Source organism: Procambarus clarkii, chromosome 24 (assembly GCF_040958095.1).
Source record: "Procambarus clarkii isolate CNS0578487 chromosome 24, FALCON_Pclarkii_2.0, whole genome shotgun sequence".
Taxonomy (NCBI): domain Eukaryota; kingdom Metazoa; phylum Arthropoda; class Malacostraca; order Decapoda; family Cambaridae; genus Procambarus; species Procambarus clarkii.
The window spans coordinates 5,413,466-5,440,860 of NC_091173.1; the positions used below are offsets into that span (position 1 = coordinate 5,413,466).

General features: G+C 43.2%; 1 protein-coding gene across 6 annotated transcripts in view; it reads right to left on the minus strand.

Annotated features, from left to right (window-relative positions):
• Positions 1 to 27,395, minus strand: part of LOC123761783 (uncharacterized) — a 235,395-nt gene that overhangs the window by 4,470 nt on the left and 203,530 nt on the right. For 2 of the 6 annotated variants that reach the window (XM_069330503.1, XM_045747987.2), the window contains one exon: positions 8,102 to 11,649. The exons of 2 other annotated variants lie outside the window; for them this stretch is intronic. In XM_069330503.1, coding sequence (XP_069186604.1) covers positions 10,925 to 11,649 — 725 coding nt within the window. In that variant the 3' untranslated portion in view covers positions 8,102 to 10,924. Of the gene's footprint in view, positions 1 to 2,569; positions 2,682 to 8,101; positions 11,650 to 27,395 lie in introns of those variants that run through there. 2 more of the 6 variants (XM_069330504.1, XM_045747988.2) reach the window with 2 other exon arrangements.

Below are 27,395 nucleotides of genomic sequence, written 5' to 3' on the forward strand. Positions count from 1 at the left end.
AAACTTTTATTTTTCCATACCCATTCTAAATGTGTGCGAGATTGGTTGTGTACGAAATGGACTCTTAGTACCTCCAGTAAGAGGCAGTCATCTTGGAAAAAATTCCCAGAATGCCCTTTGGTTGCTGGCTGGGTTAGTAATGAGTGAGCAACCATGGGTAGCGCACGCACCTCTAGCTCCCAAACACCTGTCTGACGCGGTGTTGAAAGATAACGCTCTGTTGATAAAATTTAAACCTTATGGTTTGAAGAACATAAGGGTCATAATATTGGTGAAGCTAGGCGCAATAAGGACCTAACACAAAGGTCAGATGCAAGTGATACAGCACCTATGAGGACGATACAGCGAGCTTATCCAGTTGTAGCTCTGAGTGTCACCCTTGCAATCCTATGCTATCTCCAATTTATTTAGATGATACATAGATGAATCGACTTCTGCATTCAGTGAAGATGCATCTGATACAAGTAGCATAGATGAGGTGTTAGCAGCTCCATGGCGGTGTTTTCCATAGATATTTTCCAGAATACCTGAATCTCTTTTTGACTGACGGACACTTTTTGAGACAAGCTGAATCTCTTCCTGTGTGGGACCATACAAAGCAATTTTTTCAAGACTACCTTACATATTGATCTTTTCCTATAATCTTTTCAATACTAACTTATGCTTTACAAGCTTGGCTACATTCAACCTGCAAGTACTAAAGCCATGGGTGTACTTGCGTGCATTATTTGCAATCACACAGAATGAAGAAACAGGAAGCGAAAATTTATCTGTACCTGGTGCAGCGAGAGCAAAGTCGCGCTGTGCACCATGGACTACTTCGTTGATTATTACTCACTTCCGAAGTACTGAGTGTGTAATACAGTGTGTTACTGTGTAGTGTGTGAAACTGTACATATTGTAATTTTAGTGAATTTTTAACAAGTAATATTATGAAAATAACCATTTATTGTGGACACATTACTGACACAAGTATCACAGTTCCATGGAACATTATGAACGTTCTACTGTATACATATTGTAAAGGACACAAATATGCATCATATACGTTAAAAAAAATCATTAAAAACGCATTGAGAATAGAACAAATAATTGAAAATATATTTGTAGCAACACAAAGCCGAGCCGGAGCGGGAGCCGGTCGGCCGAGCGGACAGCACGCTGGACTTGTGATCCTGTGGTCCTGGGTTCGATCCCAGGTGCCGGCGAGAAACAATGGGCAGAGTTTCTTTCACCCTATGCCCCTGTTACCTAGCAGTAAAATAGGTACCTGGGTGTTAGTCAGCTGTCACGGGCTGCTTCCTGGGGGTGGAGGCCTGGTCGAGGACCGGGCCGCGGGGACACTAAAAAAAGCCTCAAAATCATCTCAAGGTAACCTCAAGATACACCTGGTGCTTGAATGGCCCGCGCGACCATGTCTGGGCGAGTCATGCACGGGCGACCAGGCCCTGATAACGTCACAGCGCACCTTGTCCACTTCCCCACAGCCAAAGTGGAATTTGGTATTTATTTTTACATAGACGTGTTTAGGGAAGGGAATTTATCATTTTACAAAGAAAAAAGAATTTTTGGGAACACTTTATTTCATGCGCACAGGGGGGGAATTTCACAATAAACTCGGCGCAGCACGGTGGTTAAGGGGCATGTGGCCATTGGTGGAACAATGCAGCATGACGAGCACTGTAATTATCAAAAGAAGGCACCAAGCCAGAGAGACCTATGAAGCGCCATCAGTGTTGCTGGATATTCAACAGGCACTAAATATCACTGGATGCCAGTATGAGAAAAAAAAAGCACATGTGAGAAGTGATATCAAAGGTATCAGATTTGACAAGGATTCTATATAGACAAATGACCTTGAGGTACATGAGGAAAGCAGGACAGGCAAGTAAGTAATTATCAAAAGAAGGCACCAAGCTGGGGAGACTATGTAGCACCATCAAAAGTGTGGGATATTCAAAAGGTGCTAAATATCTAAGGATGCCAATACGAGAACAAAAGCGCATAAGGTGAACATCAAAGATATCTGATTCACTAAGGATACTATCGAGAGACAAGTAAGTAATTATCAAAAGAAGGCACCAAACCAGGAAGGCTATGTAGCACCATCAAGTGTGCGGAATAATCAGAGGGCGCTAAATATCACCAAAGATGCCAATACGAGAACAGAGATGCATAAGGCAAACGATATCAAAAGAATCCGATTCACCAAGAATTCTATTGAGGGACAAGTGACCGCGAGGGATGGTCGGAAAGCAAGACACACGCTCATCCTGGAAGTCAGGATATTAAACTAGAATATGCACGACTGTAAGAGGGACAATGCAGTTTGGACAATAAGGAGCAGGGCGGCACTTCATTACGTGTCTGCGAGTTAAGCATGTATGGCCAACACGTAACCTCGCCAGAGCCGTTTCCCACCGCCGGTTACGGTGGTAGGAGGAAGGCCATGGGGACACACTACCCTTAAGAGCACTCGGCTTGTTACCAATAACAGAAGATCAATGATCCTGCCAATGGGCAAGGATTGAGGAATGAATAACTGGGCAGAAGTCGAAATAAGAAATACCTTTACGGGAGATAGACAGGCGCGGATAGCTTCCTAGTGGCAGCGTCCACACATTCGTTTAGGAACACCAATATGGCTGGGAACCCAGCAAAACTCAACTGTCTTAAATCTGCTGGAGGTAAGAAACGGCCAAAATTAAATTTTGATGACCACAGGATGGACAGAATTAAAGGACTCCAGAGTCATGAAGGCACTGTGAGAGTCAACTACAACAACAAAGAGGGACGGTGAGAAAGCAGTTGACGAAGAGCAAATGAAATTGCATAAAGTTCAGCCTTAAGATGCTATCCTCTGGTGACATATAGGTGCAATCAGGAAACACAACAGAGTAGCCTACACAGTCACCAGACTTAGACCCATTTGTGAAGATGGAAATGGAGCGGGAGTGTGAAGAAAAGTGTACAGAGAAAAGGCATTTCAGAACTGTAGGAAGTATAAAAGCCTTAGTCATGTGGGTCAAGGTTTTAAAAACTTAGGAAGAGGGGACCCTCCATGGGGGCAAGATGGAATGACATGAGGAGAAACATTGGCAACATGAACCGAGAGAGAACATTGCAAGAGAGACAACTGTACAGAAAGAGAAAGGCGGTGAAAGGGAACATTGTTGTAAGGACCGCGCAGAATAGTGAAGACAGTAGCGATCCCGGCAATCCTGTAGAGATAGGACGCTGGTCTCAACATACAAGCTCTGGGTAGGGGTCGAACGAAAGGTACCAGAGCTAAGACGGAGCCCAGTATGGTGAAGAGCATCAAGACGACGAAGGGTGGAGGGAGAGGCAGATGAGTAAGCAGGACAGCCATAATTGAGTTTAGACAGCACAAGAGAGGAAGGTAAAGAGAGGAGCATGTGCCTATCAGCTCCCCAGGAAGTATGAAACAAGACCTTAACCCTTAAATTGTGCAAAACTTACATATACGATTTGACCTAACTAAAGTTTTTCAAACATGCACAAACACTTTCCAATTTTATGTGCATAGTCAACTAGACAAATGATCCAACTTTGTCTAAATGACCAAAACATATCTTGAAAAACAAGAAAATAAAAAATTATTTTAAAATTTAATATTGAAAACTTCAGATTTTCAAATCAGATTAAAAAACCAGCATTGAATGTAATGAAATGCCATTTTCTGGGTGAGACCCGGAGGCTCCCCGGAGCTTTACCGGCTGATATGCTAATGTCAGACTTTGGCATCAGTCATGTGTATGGAGTTCTAGGGCCTACCGGGGACCACGAGCCAGAACCTGGCCCCCTCAGAGAGGCAAGGGGAGCAATGGCCTATAGAAACCCCCATGTGGTTGGAAGCATTCTATGTCTGCCATCGACCGGGTCAAGCATCCAGAAAGGTAAGCATTCCAAAACAAACCCCTATTCTGGTGAAAATTGCTACCTAAGCCGAACTATTGGATAGAACTCTTCAACAGAAAACAAGGAAACTAGTATGACGTCATACGTCACCGCGCCGCTGTCTGCGCAGCTCCCCCTTCCCCGGGAGGGGGAAGGGGGAGCCCAAGACCTCCCACGCCTGCTATCCACCCATCAGTTCTGAGGCTGGATGTCAAAACATGCGAAAAACGCCGACCGGAGGGAGGGAGGGTTGCCGGGGAGCCTCCGGGTCTCACCCAGAAAATGGCGTTTCATTACATTCAACGCTGGTTTTCTGGGGGGAGCCCCGTCGGCTCCCCGGAGCTAACTACCCACAGAGGAAGGTCAAAGGGACAAAACCGGGAGGCGGACACCACGCACCCCCCAAGGAGGCGAGACAACTGGCAGCAAACGCCAACCCAAGGCGCCACAGCCCCGAAAATCCCGGGAACAACACGAGAACCACGAGCAGCAAGGCCCCTGCACGAACACCAAAAATCCAAGCCCGAAAGACTGCAAGGCCACGTCGCCCAGACGGCAGCGAGAGCAGCGAAGCCACGAACGCCACCGGCATGAGGGAAGAACACAGGCAGCTTAGCCGCAAGAACACGGCTGACCACCCAGGACACCATCACCCGCGAACCGGGAAGAACAGAACCGGATCAACGCAAAACGCGCTCCGGACCCAAACGCCGTGGCACGCAAACAACAGCGGAGGGCCGCCACTGAACACAAAAACGACACCCCCCCGGCCCGACCAACGAAGCACCAACAAACCCTGGACCCCTCCAGAATGCAGCAGCCCCACCCCGCGCCAGAAAAGATGGAGACTGCTGCCATCAAACAACCAAAACGCTAAAACCGAAGGAGCAAGAAAACTCAGCAAACCGACCCCCAGAGGCAAAGGCCCAAAGGAAAGAGCCGACGAAAAAACACACCGGAACCTGAAGGGGCACTACCAACCGAGGAGAAGACAGAGAACGCTGACCAGAGACCAGGATGGTGCAAGCGGCGCACGAACAGGCCGGAGGTGAAACGACGCACAAGACAGCTGACTAACGGTGCAGAAGCAACACCAAGACCGAAAGCAAGCTGAAACGGCTCCGCCTGCGCCGCACGAAAAGAGGCGACAGTATGTGGCAAGACGACGGCCCCCAACCCCCATTAGAAAACCAAGCCGAGAGTAAACCAACCCAACAAGAGTAACCACCTAAGAAGGGACAGGAAAAGGAAGGCCCGCCAAAATACCCATACTGCCGCCAAGAGAAGCACGCAGGTGGGACACCTACCACGAAGCCACCCGACCACCAACCGGAGGCGCGACCACAAGGCAGAACATAAGCAGCCCCGACAAGGCCCCCCCGAGCCCAGGAAAAAAGGCGGAGCCGCGAGAAGATCTCGGGCGCGACTACCGAAACCCAGGCGGCACAAGGAGATGGAACGTCTGCTGAACAGAAAAAGCATGCAAGCCCGCCAGGAGTTCAGAAACGACGGGTCCGACGCGAGACATCGCAAGAACCCCCCCCCCCCAAAAAAAAACAACAACAACCGGCAGGGCAAGCTAGGAAAACCAAAGAAGGCGGAAGGGTCGCCGCCAGAACAGGACCCGAACCAAGGGGCACGAACAACTGCAATAGACCGAGACAAAGAAGCGCATCACAAGACACAGGCTGACCAACGCCTAAGAACACACGCAGAACATCCCTGCTGCAGAGGAGGCAGGAAGAAAGAGCAGAAGCACAAAAAACCCAGGAGAACAACCAGGGATGGACAATCAGGCAGGGACAAAAACCGCACGCAATCCCCAGGCACAAAACGGCAGCAAAGTGCCACTCCACAACCGGACACAGGAACAAGGACACGCCACCGTGAAACACGGTACCAATGCACACGTGCAGCAGCAGCAGCAACAGGCACCACTGCAACATGTAAATAGCAACTCCCCTCTGCAAAGGCAGAGAACGGAGCAGGCAGACCCCAGACAGGGCCAACGGAGACACGACAAAAACCTTGCAGGCCCAGAAACCTGCACCAGGCGACCGACGGCGGAGAAACCCCACTCGATACCTGCTGGATGAGGTACTGGGAGCTCATTTACACCTGAAGCCCGGCCCAAGGTCAGGCCAGACCGGCCAGAGGATGGCCCACCAGGCAGCTGCTAGGAGCAGTCCACCGGCCCACATACCCCCACAACCAGGACGGGCCGGAACTGCCATACGAAAACAGGCCAGTGCGCCCTGGAAGTCCACGGACGAACCAGCAAGAAGGCTTATGCTCGCAAGTAGGTCGTGTAACAAGCACAGACCACTGATGGTAATACAGTGTTCCCCAAAACTGCCAATAGCACCACTGCACTCCACTGGTACTATCCCGCAAGTTCTACCAGATAGGCGGGACCCAAGAGCCAGAGCTCAAATCCTGCAAGCACAGCCAGGAGCCTCACCAGGTGAGTACAGAACCAACCCTACAACCCCCACACCTCACAACATTAAAAAGGGAGGGTCCCCTGAATGACTCCAGCATGGGTTGGACATGCACATGAGGGGGACAGGAAGGGGTGATAAAGGGACAGTCACTGGTGTGCGAACGGTCTCAGTCGTACAAAAATATACCTAAATAAAGACAGGTATATAAACACCGCCGCATCCAGCGCCCGGCCAAAAGACGCCAGACTGCAGAAACTCACCTGGCGAATGGTGGCACGAACTTGACACGACTCAACCGTGCCCAGAAGAACTTGGGGGCACCGCCAGAGCCGGACCCTGCCGGACCCGCAGGAGAACAGGGAGAGGCGAAGGAGGCGGTCCACGCCCATGACACAGGGAAAACCGCGGTGTCCTCCCCACAACTGGGAACCAGGACACCCCCGGCGCGAAGGGGCACATACCGCAGCCAGGGAGAAGAACGAGAGGCGAAGCACTGTAGCAAAAAAGGGGCGCAAAAACCCCAGCACTGAAACACCGCCCAGACCAAAACAAACTCCACGGCGCATGCGCATAACACGCTGGCCGAACCGCACACCCTCCCTGCGGGAAGGCGCCAGCCAGGACTACTGCACGAGAAAAGGAGCCAAAAGAGGAAGCAGGAACAATAAAACCGGCCAAAGAAGCAAAGAGCCCAAAAAGGAACCCAACCGGGCGACAAGTAGCCCAACCGGGCGACAAGTAGCCCAACAGAGCGACAAGTAGCCCAACAGGGCGACAAGTAGCCCAACAGGGCGACAAGTAGCCCAACAGGGCGACAAGTAGCCCAACAGGGCGACAAGTAGCCCAACAGGGCGACAAGTAGCCCAACAGGGCGACAAGTAGCCCAACAGGGCGACAAGTAGCCCAACAGGGCGACAAGGAGCCCAACAGGGCGACAAGTAGCCCAACAGGGCGACAAGTAGCCCAACAGGGCGACAAGTACGCACTGAAAGCGAAGTCGCGCTGTGTACCATGGGCTACTTCGTTGATTATTACTCACTTCCGAAGTACGGAGTGTGTAATACAGTGTGTAACTGTGTAAATAGTGTGCAAAACTGTACATATTGTAATTTTAGTGAATTTTTAACAGGTAATATTGCAACAATAAACATTTATTGTGGACACATTACTGACACATGTATCACAGTTCCAGGGAACATTATGACGTTCTACTGTATACATATTGTAAAGGACACAAATATGCATCATATACGATAAAAAAGCAAATAAAACCGCATTGGAAATACATAAAACAAATAATTGAAAATATATTTGTGGCAACACCCGGTGCTTGAATGGCCCGCGCGACCGTGTCTGGGCGTTTCACGCACGGGTGACCTGGCCCTGATGTGCACCTTGTCCACGTCCCCACAGCCAAAGTAAGTGGAATTTGGTATTTATTTTTACACAGACATGTTCAGGGAAGGGAATTTATCATTTTACGAAGAAAAAATAATTTTTTGGGGAACACTTTATTTCATGCGCACTGGGGGAATTTCACAATAAACTCCGCGCAGCACGGTGGTTAAGAAACAAAATGGGAATTTGGCAAATAATAAATGAAAAATATGCAGCTATTATAAGTGTATCACATTTTAAAACAATCATTTTTCTTTTAATGTCAAATCCTCTAAGTGACTGCTGCTACTGGTCTGTCTCTCATACTCACTTCCCCTCTGGATATCCAGCAAAGATTCACATGCCCTTTGCACTTTTATTAGCCAATAAAACAGCTTAAACACAAATAAAGACATTCACAGTAAAAAATTGTATTGGTATGTAAGTACTAGGTGTGCATAATGAAATAAAGAGTACTTATATAATTAGTGATAATATTATAATAGTATAACAACAACATATAACAATCTGAAGATCCAACAGTAATCATTGACACAGGTGACCTGGGCTTTCATTCATTCAATACTGCTTATTTATTTTTGTCAATGGACTCCCCGGTTTGTGCTACATGCTCCCTGGATTATATTTGATAATATGCTCTAATTCATCACAAAAAAAGAATTATGATATCAACTAGCATTCATTTAAATTATTAACACTAAAGAACAGTTTTCCTCAACAATATAATGTAAATTTAACTTGATAATGCTAAAACAAAATGTGGTAATTTTTTAAGCAACATGGCACCTCAAAAAGCAGTGTTGCAAAGTATAACACACACCCCACACCCTTTCCTATCCATGAAAAAGGCTTCTGACCGTGACTGTACGTGGGCGAGATGTGGGTGGACTTAAATAGGACCTGTCTCATATGAGCCAAAAGGAATCAGTCGTACTCACTAATTTGTGTGTTCCATACTAATATTCATTAAACTGGACAAGAAACCAGACCGTGCCATTATAAACTAAATCTGTTAGACTACACATCAGTGCCACCCCATGTACAACCTTAAGCATCACTGTTTCTCACTGCATACTACAAATATCTGAGAACAACTTTGCACTATACAGTACAGTACTCGTCTTAATTTACCGTAACCATTTATAACTGTACATATACAACTCAAGCACAGGTTAATTGCATTTGTGATATTATTGTATAAACTCTGATACAAAAGACTACAGGTGCACCTTGAAAATAATTTGGTGAATATTATTACTGTATTAGCTAAGTAAACTTGTATGGAATACAACAAAAACAACAAAACATTAAACACAACAAAGGATTAACTAATGAAAATAGAAGTAGGAACCAGGTGATGATATCTTGTCATATTATTTATCTTCAATTATTTTAAAGCTGAGAAATTACCCCTAGTTACTAGATAAATTTTGGTTTGGTACAGTATATTAAAACAGATTTATTGTATTTTTTCTTACAACCCAAAAATATATACCCAGCAGCATATAGATACATATGCTGAGCATTCATGACACTAGCTTGTGTATATAAAATAATCCATCTTATAACATACAGTGGTTATCACATTGTGTGCAACCTATCAAGAGAAAATTATGGACAGCACATAATATAATTTTAGTGATACTGTACTATACATAGCAACAATAACCATTAACAAAGTCATTAAGAAGAATATTTTGTGTCTTATTATGTCATAGCACTTTTCTCAAGATGTCTGGGGCCCGATTCATGAAGCAGGTATGCAAGTACTGTACTGTACTGTACTGTACTTATAAACGTGTACATCTCATCAATTTTTGACGGATTTAGTTTACAAGTATGAAAATTTCCTAATCAAGTGGTTGTTGTTGTTATAAACAGCCTCCTGGTGCTTCAGAGCTCATTAATTGTTTAATGAGCTTCAAAGGCTAAAGCTTCCAAAGATTGAGAAAAGATGTAAGGTTCGTAAGTGCTTGCATAACTGCTTTGTGACTCCGGCCCCTGGTGGGTTAGTAATGAGTTGTGAAAATTAATGCAGTTCAATTATACTACTGCAGCCTGTTCAGTGTCAAGGTTAAAGGATTAAAATGATTAATCTAAATATAATAGATTAATCTATTAGTAAAATACATTAAAAGAGGAGGTTGCTGAAGCCAATTCCATCCACAAATTTAAGGAAAAATATGATGAAAATGTTAATGTTGAGAGAAGCAATTAGTGCATCAGGTATAAAGAGCTAAGCGGCAGAGCATAAAGAAATAGATCTCAATGTAGTCTGATAGGTAAGCACAGCACTTATTTCAACTGGTTGCAATCTTATAATAGCACTAACGATGCACAACAAAAATTAATATGTACAGTAATTAGCCTCGTCACTGACCTAAGAAAAGTCCTTGAAGCTACTAAATCACAATAACCATCTACTTAAATCTACTTAAAACTGCAGCAGCATGAAATTAAAAGTCACTCTTAAACTGTAACTGGCCATACTTAAAACAATAGCCACCAATAACATTATCTTTCTTACTCACCCATTTACCCAAGAGTGTATGCTAAGACTTCTTATATTTGTAATATACAGTACTGTACATTTAGGACTAGTTCCAAATCTGCATATGGAAATAACTCGCCACGAGACCAGAAGGCACGACAGGATATGCAAAATAAATCGAAATAGGTATTTGCGAGAGAGAACTATCAACATCAAGGGCCCATTACTTTTCAACATCTCCCTCTAAACATAAGGTGCATAACTGGCCAACCTCTCACAGTGTTCAAAAAGAGAATTTGATAAACCCCCTCCAAATGATTCCTGATCAACCAGGTTGTGACTCACACGTGAGCTGTGAGTAGCTGCGTCCAACACCTGGTTGACCAGACCATCAACCAGGAAGCCTTGGCAGAGACAAAAGCTGCACAGATGTTGATCTTCACAATGAAAGGTAACTAAAAGGTAAGATACTGCATATCAATGACTTATTTGATGCCTCTCAACTACTGAAACCTGCACTACTAGTTAACAATATTTACACTGCCAAAGCATCACTCATTTTAAACTCCCTAAATTTGCTAATTTGTATAAATTCATCATGACATTACTGGCCTACAAGAAAATAAGGCAATATGAAGCATCGGCTTATGACACTTTAATATAAGTAGGCATCTTATTTAGGGGGTTTAACTGTTCTTTTCATTGTTCCAATGATTGCTATTTCACTATCTGATGCCCGTGGCATAATTTTGCGCACAATTTTAACTCTGATACCAAAGTGGTAGACCTGTCTAGAAAACATTTTAATTGCTGGCAAGTAGTCTCTTTCCCAGTTTCCACCAGCCAACCCACACCCAATTCCCGATGGAAAAATTATCAAACTGAATTTTCCATTAGGTACTTGCACTGCTAATTTATTTAGACCTTCACAAAACCAATAAATCCTGTTTTTTGATGTATCATCTAAAAGGCCTGACAAAAGTTGATGATCAAATGGTTCTAAATATCTAGGATCCTTTCCTTTATAGGCTCTTTTAGGTCCAACATCCATACACGACTGCAACTGCTGTATGAGTCTTTTGGTATAAAGGTTTCGATTTTTCTCCTTCCCCATATAAAACTGGCCAAAAACATTTACAACTGCTGGTCCTTTTGTTACAGTGTCAGGATGGCAAATCTCAATATTTCCTGGTTGTGGTCTATCTTCAAGTACAGCACGGTTTAGAGTGCCTATTGCACGGCGTCGTGTATAGGAACCACAGTATGGATAGATTTCAGCAAGAATCTGAGAGAGTCCATGAGGTTTAACAGCTACACAGTTGAGTATTTGTACCAGCGCTATGTTGGGGCTTCTATATGCAGGGTCAGTAATGTCCCCATTAATGAACTCCAAGTTACCTATAAAGAAAAAAGATTGGTTGCACCACTGCAGACCACAATTGTCTCCTATAAATTAATAAGTTATTAACATTCCATAAATCATAAATAGTACATGCTCTATTACAGTAACTACAGTAACACCACAACAGTACTGCACAGTTAGAAAGGCAGGGTCCAAGAGATAATAGCTCAATTCTGCAGACAAAAAAAAAATAGTAAATACAGTAACTGCACTTCAAACCATACAAATGATTGATGACATTACAAAACAAGGAATAGTTATATCAAGTACCATAATGAAGGAGATTCAAGCAGAGGAGAGAAAGGAGAGAAGAGGGGAGGGGGCTATGGGAGGCTTACACTTACCTTTAAGTGACTACTAGAAGTGTGGGTTCAACTTTTGATGCCCATCTTGTGCATACATGACACATCCATTTGATGGGGTTGAACTCTGTATAGCCATTACCTCCCACTCCTGGAGCTTTGTCAAAGGCTTCATGCAGAATTCTAAGTTCTCTTTAGTTTTACTCTCCTCATTAGCACCATGTTTTCTGCTAACACTGACATGTACAAGTACTTTCTCTCAGGAAGGTTATTCACATAGTTTAACCCACAGGTAGATTCACATAGATTAGTGAATGTGTTGTCAATGAGCAGACAACCACACATCAATGCTTTTACACTTTACAGTTTTCTCACCTCAATTTTAATGCTATGTCATTCATTTTGGTATAAAACTGTTCACAATAGAATGCTTTAAAAGGTGCGTGTGTGTGTAATTACCTAAGTGTAGTTACAGGATGAGAGCTATGATCGTGGTGTCCCGTCTTCCCAGCACTCTTTGTCATATAACGCTTTGAAATTACTGTACTGACGGTTTTGGCCTCCACCACCTTATCACCTAATTTGTTCCAACCGTCTACCACTTTGTTTACAAAAGTGAATTTTCTCATATTTCTCCGGCAGCTTTGTTTCGTTAGTTTAAATCTATGACCTCTTGTTCTTGAAGTTCCATGTCTCAGGAATTCTTCCCTATCAATTTTATCGATTCCTGTTACTATTTTGAACGTAGTGATCATATCGCCTCTTTTTCTTCTATCTTCTAGTTTTGCATATTTAATACCTCTAATCTCTCCTCGTAGCTCTTGTCCTTCAGTTCTGGGAGCCACTTGGTGGCATGTTGTTGCACCTTTTCCAGTTTGTTGATGTGCTTCTTAAGATATGGGCACCACACAACCGCTGCATATTCCAGCTTTGGTCTAATAAAAGTTGTGAACAATTTCTTTAGAATTTCTCCATCCATGTATTTCAAAGCAATTCTGAGGTTAGAAAGTGTAGCATAGGCTCCTTGCACAATGTTCTTAATGTGGTCCTCAGGTGACAGTTTTCTATCTAGAACCACCCCTAGATCCCTTTCTTTGTCAGACTTCTTTAAAGATTTTTCACATAATTTATAGGTTGTGTGGGGTCTATGTTCTCCAATTCTACATTCCATAACATGGCATTTATTCACATTAAATTCCACTTGCCAAGTGTTGCTCCATATACTTATTTTTTCCAGGTCTTCTTGAAGGGCATGACAATCATCTAGGTTTCTTATCTTCCCTATTATCTTAGCATCATCAGCAAACATGTTCATGTAATTCTGTATTCCCACTGGTAGATCGTTTATGTAGACAATGAACATTACCGGTGCAAGAACTGAACCCTGTGGTACTCCATTCGTAACATTCCTCCAATTCAATACCTTGCCTCTGATTACGGCCCTCATTTTTCTGTCAGGAAACTTTTCATCCATGTTAGTAGCTTACCTGTCACTCCTCCAATATCTTCCAGTTTCCAGAACAACCTCTTATGGGGAACTCTGTCGAAAGCCTTTTTTAGGTCCAGATAGATGCAGTCAACCCAACCATCTCTTTCCTGTAATATCTCTGTGGCTTGATCATAAAAACTGAGCAAGTTCATTACACAGGATCTTCCAGATCGAAAACCATACTGTCTGTCTGATATTATATCGTTTTCCTCCAGGTGTTCTACCCATTTAGTTTTAATTATTTTTTCCAATATTTTGACTATTACACTTGTCAATGATACAGGTCTATGATTAAGGGGGGGTCTTCCCTGTTTCCACTTTTGTAGATTGGAACTATGTTAGCCTTTTTCCACACATCAGCTACAACTCCTATACACACGGTTGCCTGAAAAATCAGTTGAAGAGGAATGCTGAGCTCAGGTGCACATTCTCTCAGAACCCATGGTGAAACTCCATCTGAACCCACTGCTTTGTTTTTACTTAGCTCCTTGAGCATTTTTTCCACTTCATCTCTAGACACCTCTATGTGCTCTATGTTCTTCCATGGAATTCTTATTGTGTCTGGTTCCCTAAAGATTTCATTCTGTACAAACACACTTTGGCACTTTTCATTTAATGTTTCACACATTTCCTTTTCATTTTCCATGAATCTGTTTCCCATTTTCAACCTCTGGATATTATCCTTTACCTGCAATTTGTTGTTTATGAATTTGTAGAATAGGCCCAGTTCTGTTTTACATTTAACCGCTATCCCTTTTTCAAAATTTCTTTCTGCATCTCTCCTTACTGTTGTATAGTTGTTTCTCGCATCTTTGTATCGCTGGTATGTTTGGGGGTTTGGCCTCTTCCTTTACCGATTCCATTTTTGTGTCTTTTGGTCTCTGGCCCTCTCACAATTTATGTTGAACCAATCCTGTTTTCTGGCCCTGCATCTCTGTTTTGGTATGAATATTTGTGTGCCTTCCTCGTATATTTTTAAAAATTTGGCATACATTTCATTTACTTCCCTGCCTAGCAACAAGTCTGCCCAATTACACTCATTAAAATTTTTTTGAAGTTCCCCATAGTGACCTCTCCTTAAATCGAGTTTATCAACTGTTTCAATGTCCCTATTTTCTCCTAGATGATATCTTAAAGCATAATCAATGTCTAACAGGACGTGATCACTCTTTCCCAAGGGAGGAAGGTATTGGATGTCAAATATCTTTTCTTCTTTCCTGGTGAATACTAGATCCAGTACTGACAGTACATCTCCTTCCCTCATTCTTGTGGCCTGCTTTATGTGTTGATACAAGAATGTCTCCAGAATGAGGTTCACAAATCTGCATGTCCAAAAGTCCTCCATTCTTGCTTCATAGGCCTCCCAGTCTATTGCTTTAAAGTTGAAGTCCCCCAGTATCAACAGTCGTGATTTATCTTTATCTGCTTGTACAATAATATCTCTCATGGCCATTATGAGGCCCTCTCGTTTGTCATCCAGTGCTTCCTTTGTCCATGTGTTGCTTGCTGGTGGGCTGTAGGCATTTAAAATTATCAGCTTATCATCCTGATTCCAGATCTGCAATGCCATTATGTCAATATCTCGAGGGTTTTCAAATATTAACTCTCTTAACTTCAGGTGTTTTTTCGCCAGTACAGCCACTCCTCCTCCCTTCCTAGTTTTCCTGTCATGTCTCCAAACTGAATAGCCCCTTGGGAATATGACTTCATTTATTATATTTCCTTCAAGTTTCGTCTCATAATGCGACAATATCTGGGACCCTAAACTGGATTATATCTTGCAACTCCAAAGTTTTTGACCTCACTCCATCTATGTTGGTATATACAATTTTCAGGAACATGTTCCCTTTTCCTTTGCTCTTTACTCCCCCTTCCACTACTGATCTTGTTGCTTTGTTTTTATGTACCATTTCACAAGCTTTCCAGTCCCTGTCACTTTGTAGAAAAAAGAATTTGTCTTCATTTCTATCCCCATTTAGACGTTTTGCCTCAATTTGGTTAATTTTCAGCTTCTCTCTGTCTTCCTTGGAGAGGTCTTGTCTTATTGACCAAAGTTTGCCAACCTCATCACTTTGCAACTTCCTGGCATTTCTAAGCACTTCCATCATGTTCTTCACTCCATTAAACGTCACCCTTAACCCCTTAACTGCTCGGCCTATAAATATGACACCCCCCCAGTGCGCAAGAAATAAATTCTTGGGAAAAAATTATTTTTAGTTCTGAAAGTGTCAAAAACCCCCTCCCTGTATGTGGGTATAGCAACGGAATTTTGAAATTGTACTTACTTTGGCTGCTATGGGGTCCATAAGGTGGCGTGTGATGTCATCATTTCCCGTGCGCCAGTGCAGTAAGCTCCCGGGGCTAGTGGGGCACCCAGGGCGGGGCGCATGAGTTGCAGCGAATATATTTTTGTTAATTTTTTGCGTGCAGTTCCAAATACATTTTATTTGTTTTTATGCGCTAATCCTATGTATAATGAACACTACACTATATTATGGCAGTAAAACATCCGTACTGTCCAAGGACACTTGTGTTACGTGGATGACAGTTGTGTACACACATGTTGCACATATTTACCATGTATCATGCTAATTTATGTACAGGGGTACCTCACTTTAAGAGTTTAATTCGTTCCTGGAGATGGCTCGTATTCCGAAAACTCGTATTCCGAAGCTAATTTCCCCATAAGAAATAATGGGAAATGAATTAATCCGTTCCTGACTACCCCAAAAACCCCACATCACACTACATTTTTATACCTAATTCATCTAAATAAACCTACAAAACTATGTTCAAGTTATTACTTACCCTTGCTGAGGACTGCTGTTGGTGTATGGAAGATGTGAGGAGGAGGAGGGAGGAGGAGAGGTGTTACTGTTTGGAAGGGGAGTCCCCTTCCATTATAACATCAGGCAGTGAGGACTTCACTGGTGTGCACACACTGGCACATTTTGCCTACATACCACTAGGACTTGCTTGTTTTACTAAGAATCTGTCTAAAGACACTTGTTTTTCCCTACATTTTAACACTTGTCTGTAGTAAGACATCACATTGTCATTTAAAAGGTCAATGCAACGGCCTGCTACAGCTTTATCTGGGCGAGTTTTTTCAACAAAACTTTGCAGTTCTTCCCATACTTCACACATTTTCTTAATCAAGAAGGAAAATCCTCTATTGCCTCTACTCACAGCTATTTTCTTAGGTTGAACCTTACCAATGGCTTTCTTGAGACCCATGGCGAGATATATAATGACAACTTTTATGCTCAATTGGCCAAAAAAACGACAAAAAACTGTAAATCCTTGTGAAGAATTCAGGTGGGATAGTCACTGGGCGCAAGACACTGGTAAACTGAGGCGCGATCGCCGTGCCACCATGCGCTAGTCGGCCTGTACACGTATTAACAAAATCGTTTTCCGAAGTAACCCTCGCCTTCCGAGACACATTTTCCGAGGAAATCCTGCTCGTATTCCGAAAAACTCGCATACAGGGACACTCGTGTTCCAAGGTACCACTGTATATATACAATCTATTTACAGACACACTATATACATTCACCATCAACATATTCAGAACACCGCGAGTGAGAGCTGTCACACCCAGCCAGCCCTCCCTCACTTCTCCAACATTGTATTCGCCAACTTTGCCCCTCCCATCATACAGTTATTCACACCAATGTTTCATGTTCATTTATGTATATTTACAACATATGTACACACTATACACTGTCACACACTATATACAGTTACCATCAACACATTCAGAACATCGCGTAGCAGCTGCCTGGTATGGGCCAATAGGCCTTCTGAACATAAGAACAAAGGTACCTGCAGAAGGCCTATAGGCCCATACGAGGCAGCTCCTATCTATAACCACCCAATCCCACTCATAAACATGTCCAACCCATGCTTGAAACAATCGAGGGACCCCACCTCCACCACGTTACGCGGTAATCGGTTCCACAAATCAACAACCCTGTTACCGAAAAAGTATTTACCCAAGTCTTTCCTAAATTTAAACTTATCCAATTTATACCCATTGTTTCGTGTTCTGGCTTGTGTTGCTACTTTTAATACCCTATTAATATCCCCTTTGTTGTGTCCATTCATCTACTTGTAAACCTCTATCATGTCACCCCGAACTCTTCGCCTTTCCAGTGAATGCTATTTAAGCTTTGTTAATCTTTCTTCATATGAAAGATTTCTAATTTGGGGAATTAACTTAGTCATTCTACGCTGGACACGTTCAAGTGAATTTATATCCTTTCTATATTACGGCGACCAGAACTGAACTGCATAATCTAAATGGGGCCTAACCAGAGCAAGATATAGCTGAAGAACCACACCAGGTGTCTTGTTATTAACGCTTCGATTAATAAATCCCAGTGTCCTATTTGCCTTATTACAAACATTCAGGCATTGATCCTTTTGTTTTAAATTCTTACTAATCATAACTCCCAGATCCCTTTCGCAATCCGACTTCGCAATCTTAACACCATCTAGCTCGTATCTTGTAACTCTATCATCATTACCTAGCCTCAGAACTTTACATTTATCAGCATTAAACTGCATCTGCCAATCTTTTGACCATTTCAAATCCCTGAAGTTACCTTTGTTTAGTTACCTTTGCTTAGCTCTGCAGTTACCTTTGTTCTTAGCTCCTCTCAACATACTCCTGTTGCTGTTATTACACTATATATATACACACACTGTATATACCCATGCACATGTGTGTTCCCCATAGCGAACCACGAAGCTAGTATGGTGAGCAAAACAAGAGTGGCTGCCACACAGTGAGAGTACTTCAATTCTCTCCCTCCCTCACTACAATTCCTTCTTCCACAAAACTACGCTCAATGCTAATTATAATCACAATCCTGATCACAAATTCCTGTAAATGAATAATTGACCACAAGTTTATTTTGAAAAGGAACCTAAAAAGTCGTTTGAAGATTCCTAGATGGACGAAATAATGCTGTGGTGCTGTGAACATTGTGAACAGCATTGAATCACTGATATTTGAACATTGTACCCAGTCATTATCACACTCAGGCTCTTCTATAATACTATCATGGCTAAATAATGCAAGTTATATATATATTATGACATTATTAGGCGATGTTGTGATCACACGCTGAACAGCAGTGCTGTGCGCTCATGCTGCAAGCGCCAGCCTTGGTTGCTCGCTCACTACTGAGGCTCCCACACCTGAGAGTGTAGACCACGATTTTTTTTTTAAGACGGCATCTGTTTACAAGAGCCCTGAGGAAGCTGATGTGAACCCCATGTAGCCGCGGGTGTTTTGAATGGAACGTGAAAAATACAAATACCCGGAGGCGCGTTGCGCACCTGAAGAATGGGGCCTGCAGGCGCGTTGTGCAGTTAAAGGGTTAAGGGGCGGTTCTTGTTTTTCTCATATTTTCCTATTCTTCTAAAATCACTGACATTTTCCTTTGAGCCTTCTCCTAAACCTACTATTTTCTCTATGATTTTCATCTCTTCTGCTGCTCGGTCCACCCTAGATGAAATTTCCTTCTCTAAACATCCAAAAATTATTATGGACTTAGTTCTATCTGCAGTGTTTTGTACTAGTTTACTGTTGGTAACCAGTTCTTTCATAATTGCTTGCCTAATTTCTGCTTCTTGTTGGTCATTTCTGGTTTTGACTTCCGAACACACTTCTTTGATAGTCTCTCTCTCTTTTACAACTTGAGCATATGTCGCTTTTATTTCTTCTTTATACTTTTCTAGTTCTTTATTCACCTCCTCTATGTGAGTTGTCAGTGAAGTTTCCAGTTGGAGATCCTTACCTAACTCTATATTAGCTCTCAGGCTACCTTGGAGTTGTTCACCATATGAATCTATTTTCTTGTTTATTTCTTCAAAGTCACCACACTTCACTTTCCACACCTCATTTTCTTTCACTAGTTCCTTGATTTGCTCCTCCTGATTTGTTACCTTGTCTGTTAATGCAGTAATAATCTTACCTTGCTGAAGCATACTCCCTCTTAAGAGTGCAAAGCTCACTCCTAAGAGCTCCATTGTCCTCTTCCAATTTAAGCACTTTTTCTTCATACTTCTTTTGCATATCCTCAATTATCTCTAACCTACCAAGAACACCTCCTATCCTTATATCTTGGGGTGAGAATCCTTTGAAACAATCATCTGTTGGTGGGTGTGTATATATATAAATATATATATATTGTGACGATAATCTCTTTCAAGAGAGATTGAGCCTGCTCTTCCCTACTTTAAGTTACGCCAAAGACACAAGTATAAGATGCTACATTCAAGATACGTCACCAGTAGCACAAAACGTTTTGACCAGGAGGCAAAACGTATCCAAGATCCTCCCACTCCACACACCCTCCACGCGCCGGCTCGTCATCAAACCAGCTAACTACCCTTCACCAGCTTGCCTGCTCCTGATTGGCGACTCGCCAGCCGCGCACCTGCACACAGCACCTCAGCGCCCTCTACACGAATCGACGTCTGAGCCTGACCAGCAATCCACTTCAGAATATTCCTTGTGCTCTTACGGATGACACCTCTCTCTGGCATACTCGCTCATTAGCTCGTATACGAAGGGAGGTTTCAGCCATAGCCGATATTCTCAGCACCATTTTTACATTGTAATTTTTGTATTTCACATTGTCTTTACATTTTCTTCATTATTTAACTGTAATTTAACTTCCCGAGATTTGTCTTTATTTTCATTTATGTTTAAAGTAAATATATTAAAGTTTCATTGTTCATATTTTGTGTTTTACATGTTCCTCCCTCTAACTTATCACAGACAACAGGCAAGCAGTCTATAATTTTGATTAAAGTGTGACCAGGCTTTGACACCTGCCATTGGAGGACTGCCGAACATCAACACTCCAACACTTTCCCGTCACATTTTAATGGGGGCCTGTCCAAGGAGCTTCACTCAGGTACTAGTACCAGAACGTCAATTTGTGGTAAGCGTACTTCACTTTGCTAAAGTAGCCTTTCAATATCATTAATTTTTATATTTATATGGTGCTGTGTGTATTGTGCATTCCGAGAGTAGCATATGGTGAGTGTGAGATAACTTTGGATTACGTGGTGACTGTAGGCCTCAGTCATTCTCTTAATTGGTCATCTCTCCCTCCGTGTTATTACTCGTGTTTACCACCTTTTGTCCCTAGGATATTTCGGCAGATCATCATTTTGGTACCCTGGTACTTTGGTTTGTCTCTGGGTCAAAGCACCCTATCTTCTGCAATCCGACCGAAGGAGGAAAAAGAGGGCCATAGTTCCTCTAGCACGGACTACGTTGCTGAGTTGGGACCTCAGCAGCAGTTCTCGTCACCAGTTGACACTCGCACCCCTACACGTCGGTCAGAGATGATGATATTTACTTAGGTAGGGAATTAGCTTTCTTTTTACAGAGCACAAAGTTCACTAATTCTGTAAGTATCATATTCATTTAGTGGGAAACCCTTGCTTATGTCCTATAGAGACTCGGCAAGGTATGCCTACATTCTTGGACTACCTAATTCACTTTTGAAGCAATTAAATGTTTCATTTGTTTTAGAAACTCAGTTTCACTAATTTAGTAGGATTTTCTTGCCCTTATTCTCTTACATTGAGTACCGGGTACAAGATTTCCTGCGACTTTGATTGACTAATCATTTACCATCCTATAATTAACTTTAATTGTTAAAGATTAAAATTCCACAGGATAGTTACCAGTTGCCATGTTATCCTGTTTCTGACATTTACCATATCACAACTATATTCGTGTACATTTATTTGCTATCTTTCACCATGTTTCGTCTCCAAGCTTTCCGTAACGATCCAGCTGGTGAAATAGGGACATTATGTCGTGCCAAGAGGACTGAATTACAAACTCTTGCACATGAGTATCGACTAGATGTTCCCCATGGAGCCAACAAAAATGAAATACATAACCTAATCATGGATTACCTCTTAGAAGAAGGGAAGATTGACTCTGAAACTCACGAAACTTATTCTATTGCAGATAAACCTGATTTGGCAACTATGAAACTCAAACTAGAACTTGCCAAGATCGAGCGAGAGCAACAAAGGGAAGCCCTCGAACAACGAAAAGAAGAAGCCGCAATGAGGGAACGAGAGCAGGAAAGAGAGGCGGCCCTAAGAGAACGAGAGGCAGCCTTAAGGAAAGAAGAGCAAGAAAGAGAGGCGGCCCTGGCAAAAGAAGCTCTACAACTGAGGAAGGAGGAAGCTGCAATGAGGAAAGAAGAACAAGAACGAGAGGCCGCCCTCAAGGAACGGGAGAATGCAATACTCCGTGAGCGTGAGAGAGTACAGCTTGAAGCAAAACATCGTCACCTGGAGATGCAACGCGAGCATGACAAACAGCAAGCTGCTATGGCTATAGAATGTCGTCAACAAGAACTCACGTTGAAAACTACGCACCTCACTCAACGCCAGCAAGCTACCGCCAGTCTTCCAGTAAGTTTCAATGTCTCCCATGCAAGTAAGTTAATGCCACCATTCGTTGAGACAGAGATCGACGTCTTTTTTACCACCTTTGAGACCCTGGCTAATCAACTTAGCTGGCCTGTTGACCAATGGTCCACCCTTCTCAGAGTGCATCTTACAGGTAGAGCTGCAGTTACTCTCAGTACCTTAGCGTCTGAGAATGACTACCAGACCCTGAAGCAAGCAGTGTTGAACACCTACCTTCTCTCCACCAAAAGCTACCGACGAAAATTCCGTGACCATCTTAAGGCAAGTACCACCACCTTTCTAGAATTTGCCAATACAAAGAAAAGATATTTTATGAAATGGCTGGAAGCAGCACGTCTCTACATTTGCAGAACTCATCACCCTCATGCTAGTTGAGGAATTCTTGAGACGTGTTCCCCCTTCCGTCCATTTATATCTAGCAGATAAAGAAGAAACCGACTACAGGCATACCTCAGAATAAGAGTTTAATCCGTTCCTGGAGACGCCTCGCCTTCCGAAAACTCGCATTCCGAAGTTAATTTCCCCATAAGAAATAAAGGGAAATGAATTAATCCGTTCCTGACTACCCCAAAAACCCCACATCAAACTAAATTTTTATACCTAATTTACCTAATTCATCTAAATAAACCTACAAAACTGTGTTCCAGTTATTACTTACCTTGCTGTCGAGTGCTGTAGGCGTATGGAAGATGGTGAGGAGGGGGGAGGAGGAGAGGAGTTACTGTTTGGAAGGGGAGTCCCCTTCCATAATCACATCACATAACCCCATGCCTTGTAACACTATGGATACCACTTATTTGTGGTCTTTGTGCCGTTAATGTTCTTACTCCTTTTGCCACTTTAGCACCCATAATCTTATTTTTCTTCTTAAGTATAGTGCATATTGTTGATGTGGCTTTGTTGTACTGCCTACAAAGTTCAACAACACGTGTACTGTTCTCATGCTTCCGAATGATCTCTTGTTTCTCCTCTATTGTCATCCTCACATGAGCTTTCTGGCCTTTATCCTTACCACTGGCTTTCTTGGGACCCATGGTGAGATATATAATAACAAATTATATAGACAAATCACCAAAAATCCAACAAAACACTGAAAATCCGCGAGAAGAATTGATGTGGGGGTAGTCACTGAGCGTGAGACAATAATAAACTGAGGGGCGGAGGGGCGACGAACGCGCTAGGTCGGCTGTACGCGTATCAACAAACTCGCGTCCAAACTCGCCTCCCGAAGTAACCCTCGCCTTCTGAGACAAATTTTTGGAGTAAATACACCTCGCCTTCCGAAAACCTCTCATACAGGGACAATCGCATTCCGAGGTACCACTGTACATCAAATGTGCGAAGTCGGCTGACACCTACAGCCTCATCCACCGGCTGACACCATCACCACCTCCCAGTAAGAAGTCTTGGTACAACGATAAAGTGAGTACAGAGGAAGCGAGCTCACAATTGTATTGTAAGTATTGCAAACTCTATGGACATACCATAGATAGATGTGTGAAGGCTCAATACAAGAGCAATGAATCTACTAAACCCAAACAGACTCCTCCTAAGTCCGGAAAGCCTGTAATGAATGTTGGTGTTAATGTTAATGATCTTTCTCTCTTCAGTAAACACCTGTATCCTGGAACTGTCTCTACCAACGGTACAGATTCGGAGGGAAGTTTCAAATTGAAGATCTTGAGGGACACAGCGGCTCTTCAGTACATTATGTTGAAATCGGCTGTGAATAACGTCACCTACACCGGGGAAACCGTCCTTATCACTGACCTCACTGCTACCACTCCATATCCACTCGCCAGAGTCCACCTGGATTGTCCCTTCGTGCCCGGTGAAGTCCAAGTCGCCATCAGGGAAAAGCCTTTTCCCATGCCTGGAGTGCAACTTCTCCTTGGCAACGACTTGGCAGAAGATCTGCAACCGCCCAACCTGATCCTCACGGACAAACCCCAGGTGTGTACTTCTGTAATGGATAATCCCATCTTTGAATATGTTCCAGCAGAGGTTCAAGAGAGTGATAAAGTTTCTCCTCCGGTTTTGGTGACCACCCGTGCACAAGCTGTACGACCGCAACCAGCTGACTCTACTACTACCGCTGTCCCTCAAGACCCTCTGAATCTACCTCCAAATCTTACCAAGTTGGAGTTCCGTAAGTTACAGAGGGAAGACCAATCATTAACCCTCAAATCGCTAGGGGCCCAAATGGAATTCACACCCACAAGCGCAACAAAAAAAAAAAAAAATCCCAAAAATTCTTTCGTCTTATAGAAGTGTTCATTTGTGTTCCCTGATCACGGAAAAAATAACAAAAAAATCGTAGGTGGCATATTTTAGCCGCAATAGGGTAGGGAAGTGTAGCAAAAAAGGGGCGTTGGCAGAGCCTTCGCCAGACGAGGTCTACTCCGCCCGAGCTGTCAGACGGCAGTTGACACAAATATATTATTACCTAATTATTTCAATGTCTCTGATTGATTTTTTCTTAGTTTTTTTGCAGTAATATTATTCCATACAGTGAATTGTGGTATATTTATATTATAAAATGTGTGAACCATCGCTGTACTCAAAATTATGGTGTGCATATTAGTGATTCAATTATTATGTTCATAAAACAATAAACAAATAGTTTTGCTGTTGTTACACTATATACACAGGTTATATATAAGTATCTGCATGTTTTGTACACCATAACGAACTACTAAGTTGGTCTTGTGAGTCAAAAAGCAACGAGGAGTGACCGCCAAACACCAGCGAGCCACTCACTGCCACTCCCTCCCTCACCCTCATTTACCTCCCACAATACTCTTTCTGTATTTATTCACTATACACAGACATTATATATACGTATTTACATGTTTTTTTCACCATAACTGTACATCTAAGCTTGTATGGTGAGTAAAGGCCATAAGACGTAGCTACTCACACAGTCAGCTGATCGGCGGCCGCCCTCAAGGCCAGACGCACTAATATTTGTCCTCTAACAATATTGTTTGTGGTGTTATTACGCTGTATACACACATTATATATAAGTGTCTACCTGCTTTATTCACCATACCTGAACAAATAAGCTGGTATGGTCCCCAAAGACCATAGTGGCCATCAGTAAACAACATGCCAAGTCGTGCAGACGACGCTCCTCCCTCACCAAAATGGCGGCTCCCAACCTACTCCTCTCGCTGTTATCTCACACTATACACACGTTATATATAAGTATCTACATTTGTGTTCACCATGGCGAACCACTAAGCTGGTATGGTGAGTGCAGTCAATAAATGGTGACCACACACAGTCAGAAAACGACGCCACAACCCTCCCTCCCACAGCATTATTCCTCCCTCCATGGAGCACAGCGCTAAATATCACCACAATCCTGCTATTATCAGAATCCTGGTCAGTTTTATCACAGTCAGGGGGCTTCAGTAATACTATCACTGGTAAATAATAGCAGTATCATTTATATTATGGTATTAGTAGGCGATGCTGTGGTCACAAGCTGAACAGCGGTGCTGTGAGCTCGTGCTGCTTGCGCCAGCCTTGGTGGCTTGCTCAATACTGACGCTGTAACACCCAAGAATGTTGGCCTTGATTTTTTTCCTAGGTGGCATCTGGCAACTATCGGTCGTGGCTGTACTATAGCTACCCCTATCCCAGGCGGGGCGTTTAAATTATAGCGCTAGACACGAAATCATATATAAATGATGTGACCAAGTCACTCTCCTAAATCTGGGCATAAACTGTCATGTTATGTCCAGACCGAGTGAGATGGCCCAGAAAGTAGAGTTGGAAATTCTGTTGGACGACATATTCGACCTCGAGACACAAAAAAAGGTCACTACCAAAGATACCTTACAAGCAGAACTTATTGCAGAAGGAGGAAAGAATCGAGGCAATTACAGAAGCAACATACTGTCCCCCGAGCTCAAAGCGGCAGCTAAAAGCCTTCGTGAGAACAAGGAGATAGTTGTCAGGAGAGGTGACAAGTCGCCAATATATGTCATTCTTAAAAAAGACGAATATCTGGCGAAAATGAACATCATACTCTCTGACCAAACTAAGTTCTAAAGGGTAACGAAGGACACTACAGCCGAATTAAAAGCAAAGGTCAACAAACTGATCGAAACTGTGAACGCCAAGAAATCCGGACTCCACCTGCCAAAGATCATTGGGGAATATAAACCTGGATATGCGTATGGAAATGTCAAGACACACAAGCCTGGAAACCCACTTCGGCCAATCATTAGCCAGATACCCACACCCACGTACAGACTGGCGAAGCGACTCAACGGCCTGCTGACTCCTTATGTTCCTTGCGCCATCAGCCTGAAGTCTCCAAAGGAATTTGTTGACTTACTGCGGGGCACACGGGCCACAGGGATAAGAGCCTCGTTGGACGTAGAATCGCTGTTTACCAACGTACCTGTGGACGAGACAATCGGGATGATAGCCGACAGAGTGTATCGTGATCCAGCCTGTACTCCTCTTGACATACCAGAAAATATTCTGAGGAAACTACTCCAAGCTTGTACTAAAGAGGCACCCTTCTTGAGCCCGGATGGGCACATGTATAAGCAAGTAGATGGGGTCGTCACGGGTTCTCCCCTAGGTGTCCTGTTTGCAAACTTCTACATGGGTACCATCGAGCAAAAAATCTTAGTCGACATGAACTTGAAACCGGCCATATACTGCAGGTATGTTGACGACATTTTTACACAGGTACCTGATGTCAGACATCTGCAGGAGCTGAAGGAGGCATTTGAGCAGAGTTCCGTGCTGCGTTTCACTTACGAGATGGAAAAGGATGGGAAGCTGCCCTTTCTAGATGTAACAGTTATGGAAAAGCGCGGAGGTTTCCACACTGCAGTCTACACTAAGGAAACGAACATAGGAATGTGCCTAAATGCCAACAGCGACTGCCCAGACAGGTACAAGAGGAGTGTTGTTAACGCATATGTCGACCGTGCTCTCAGCCACAGCTCAGAATGGAAGCAAGTCGACGAAGAACTCTGTAGGGTAAGGCAGGTCCTAGTCAACAACGGCTTCTCCAATGGTTTCGTCGAAGACATCATAAGAAGGAAAGTGAAACGCCATGCAACCTCTGAAGAGACAACTAACACAACACCTATACCCCCTATTAGACTATTTTACAGGAACTTCTTTTCCACAGCTCATAAAACGGAGGAAAGGGTCCTGAAAGATATTGTTAATAGAAACGTTATCCCTACAGACAAAAATCAGAGGATACAACTGACGATTTACTATAAAACCAGATAAACGGCCAGCCTACTCATGAGAAACTCTCCAGACACAAAACAGAACGCTTTAAAAGAGACTAACGTCGTCTATGCCTTCAAATGCCCTCTTGGGGACTGTAAGCTCCAAAAAACCCAGTATATAGGCAAGACAACAACATCTCTTTCTAGGCGTTTAACGATGCATAAGCAACAGGGCTCCATTAAGGAACATATAATCTCTT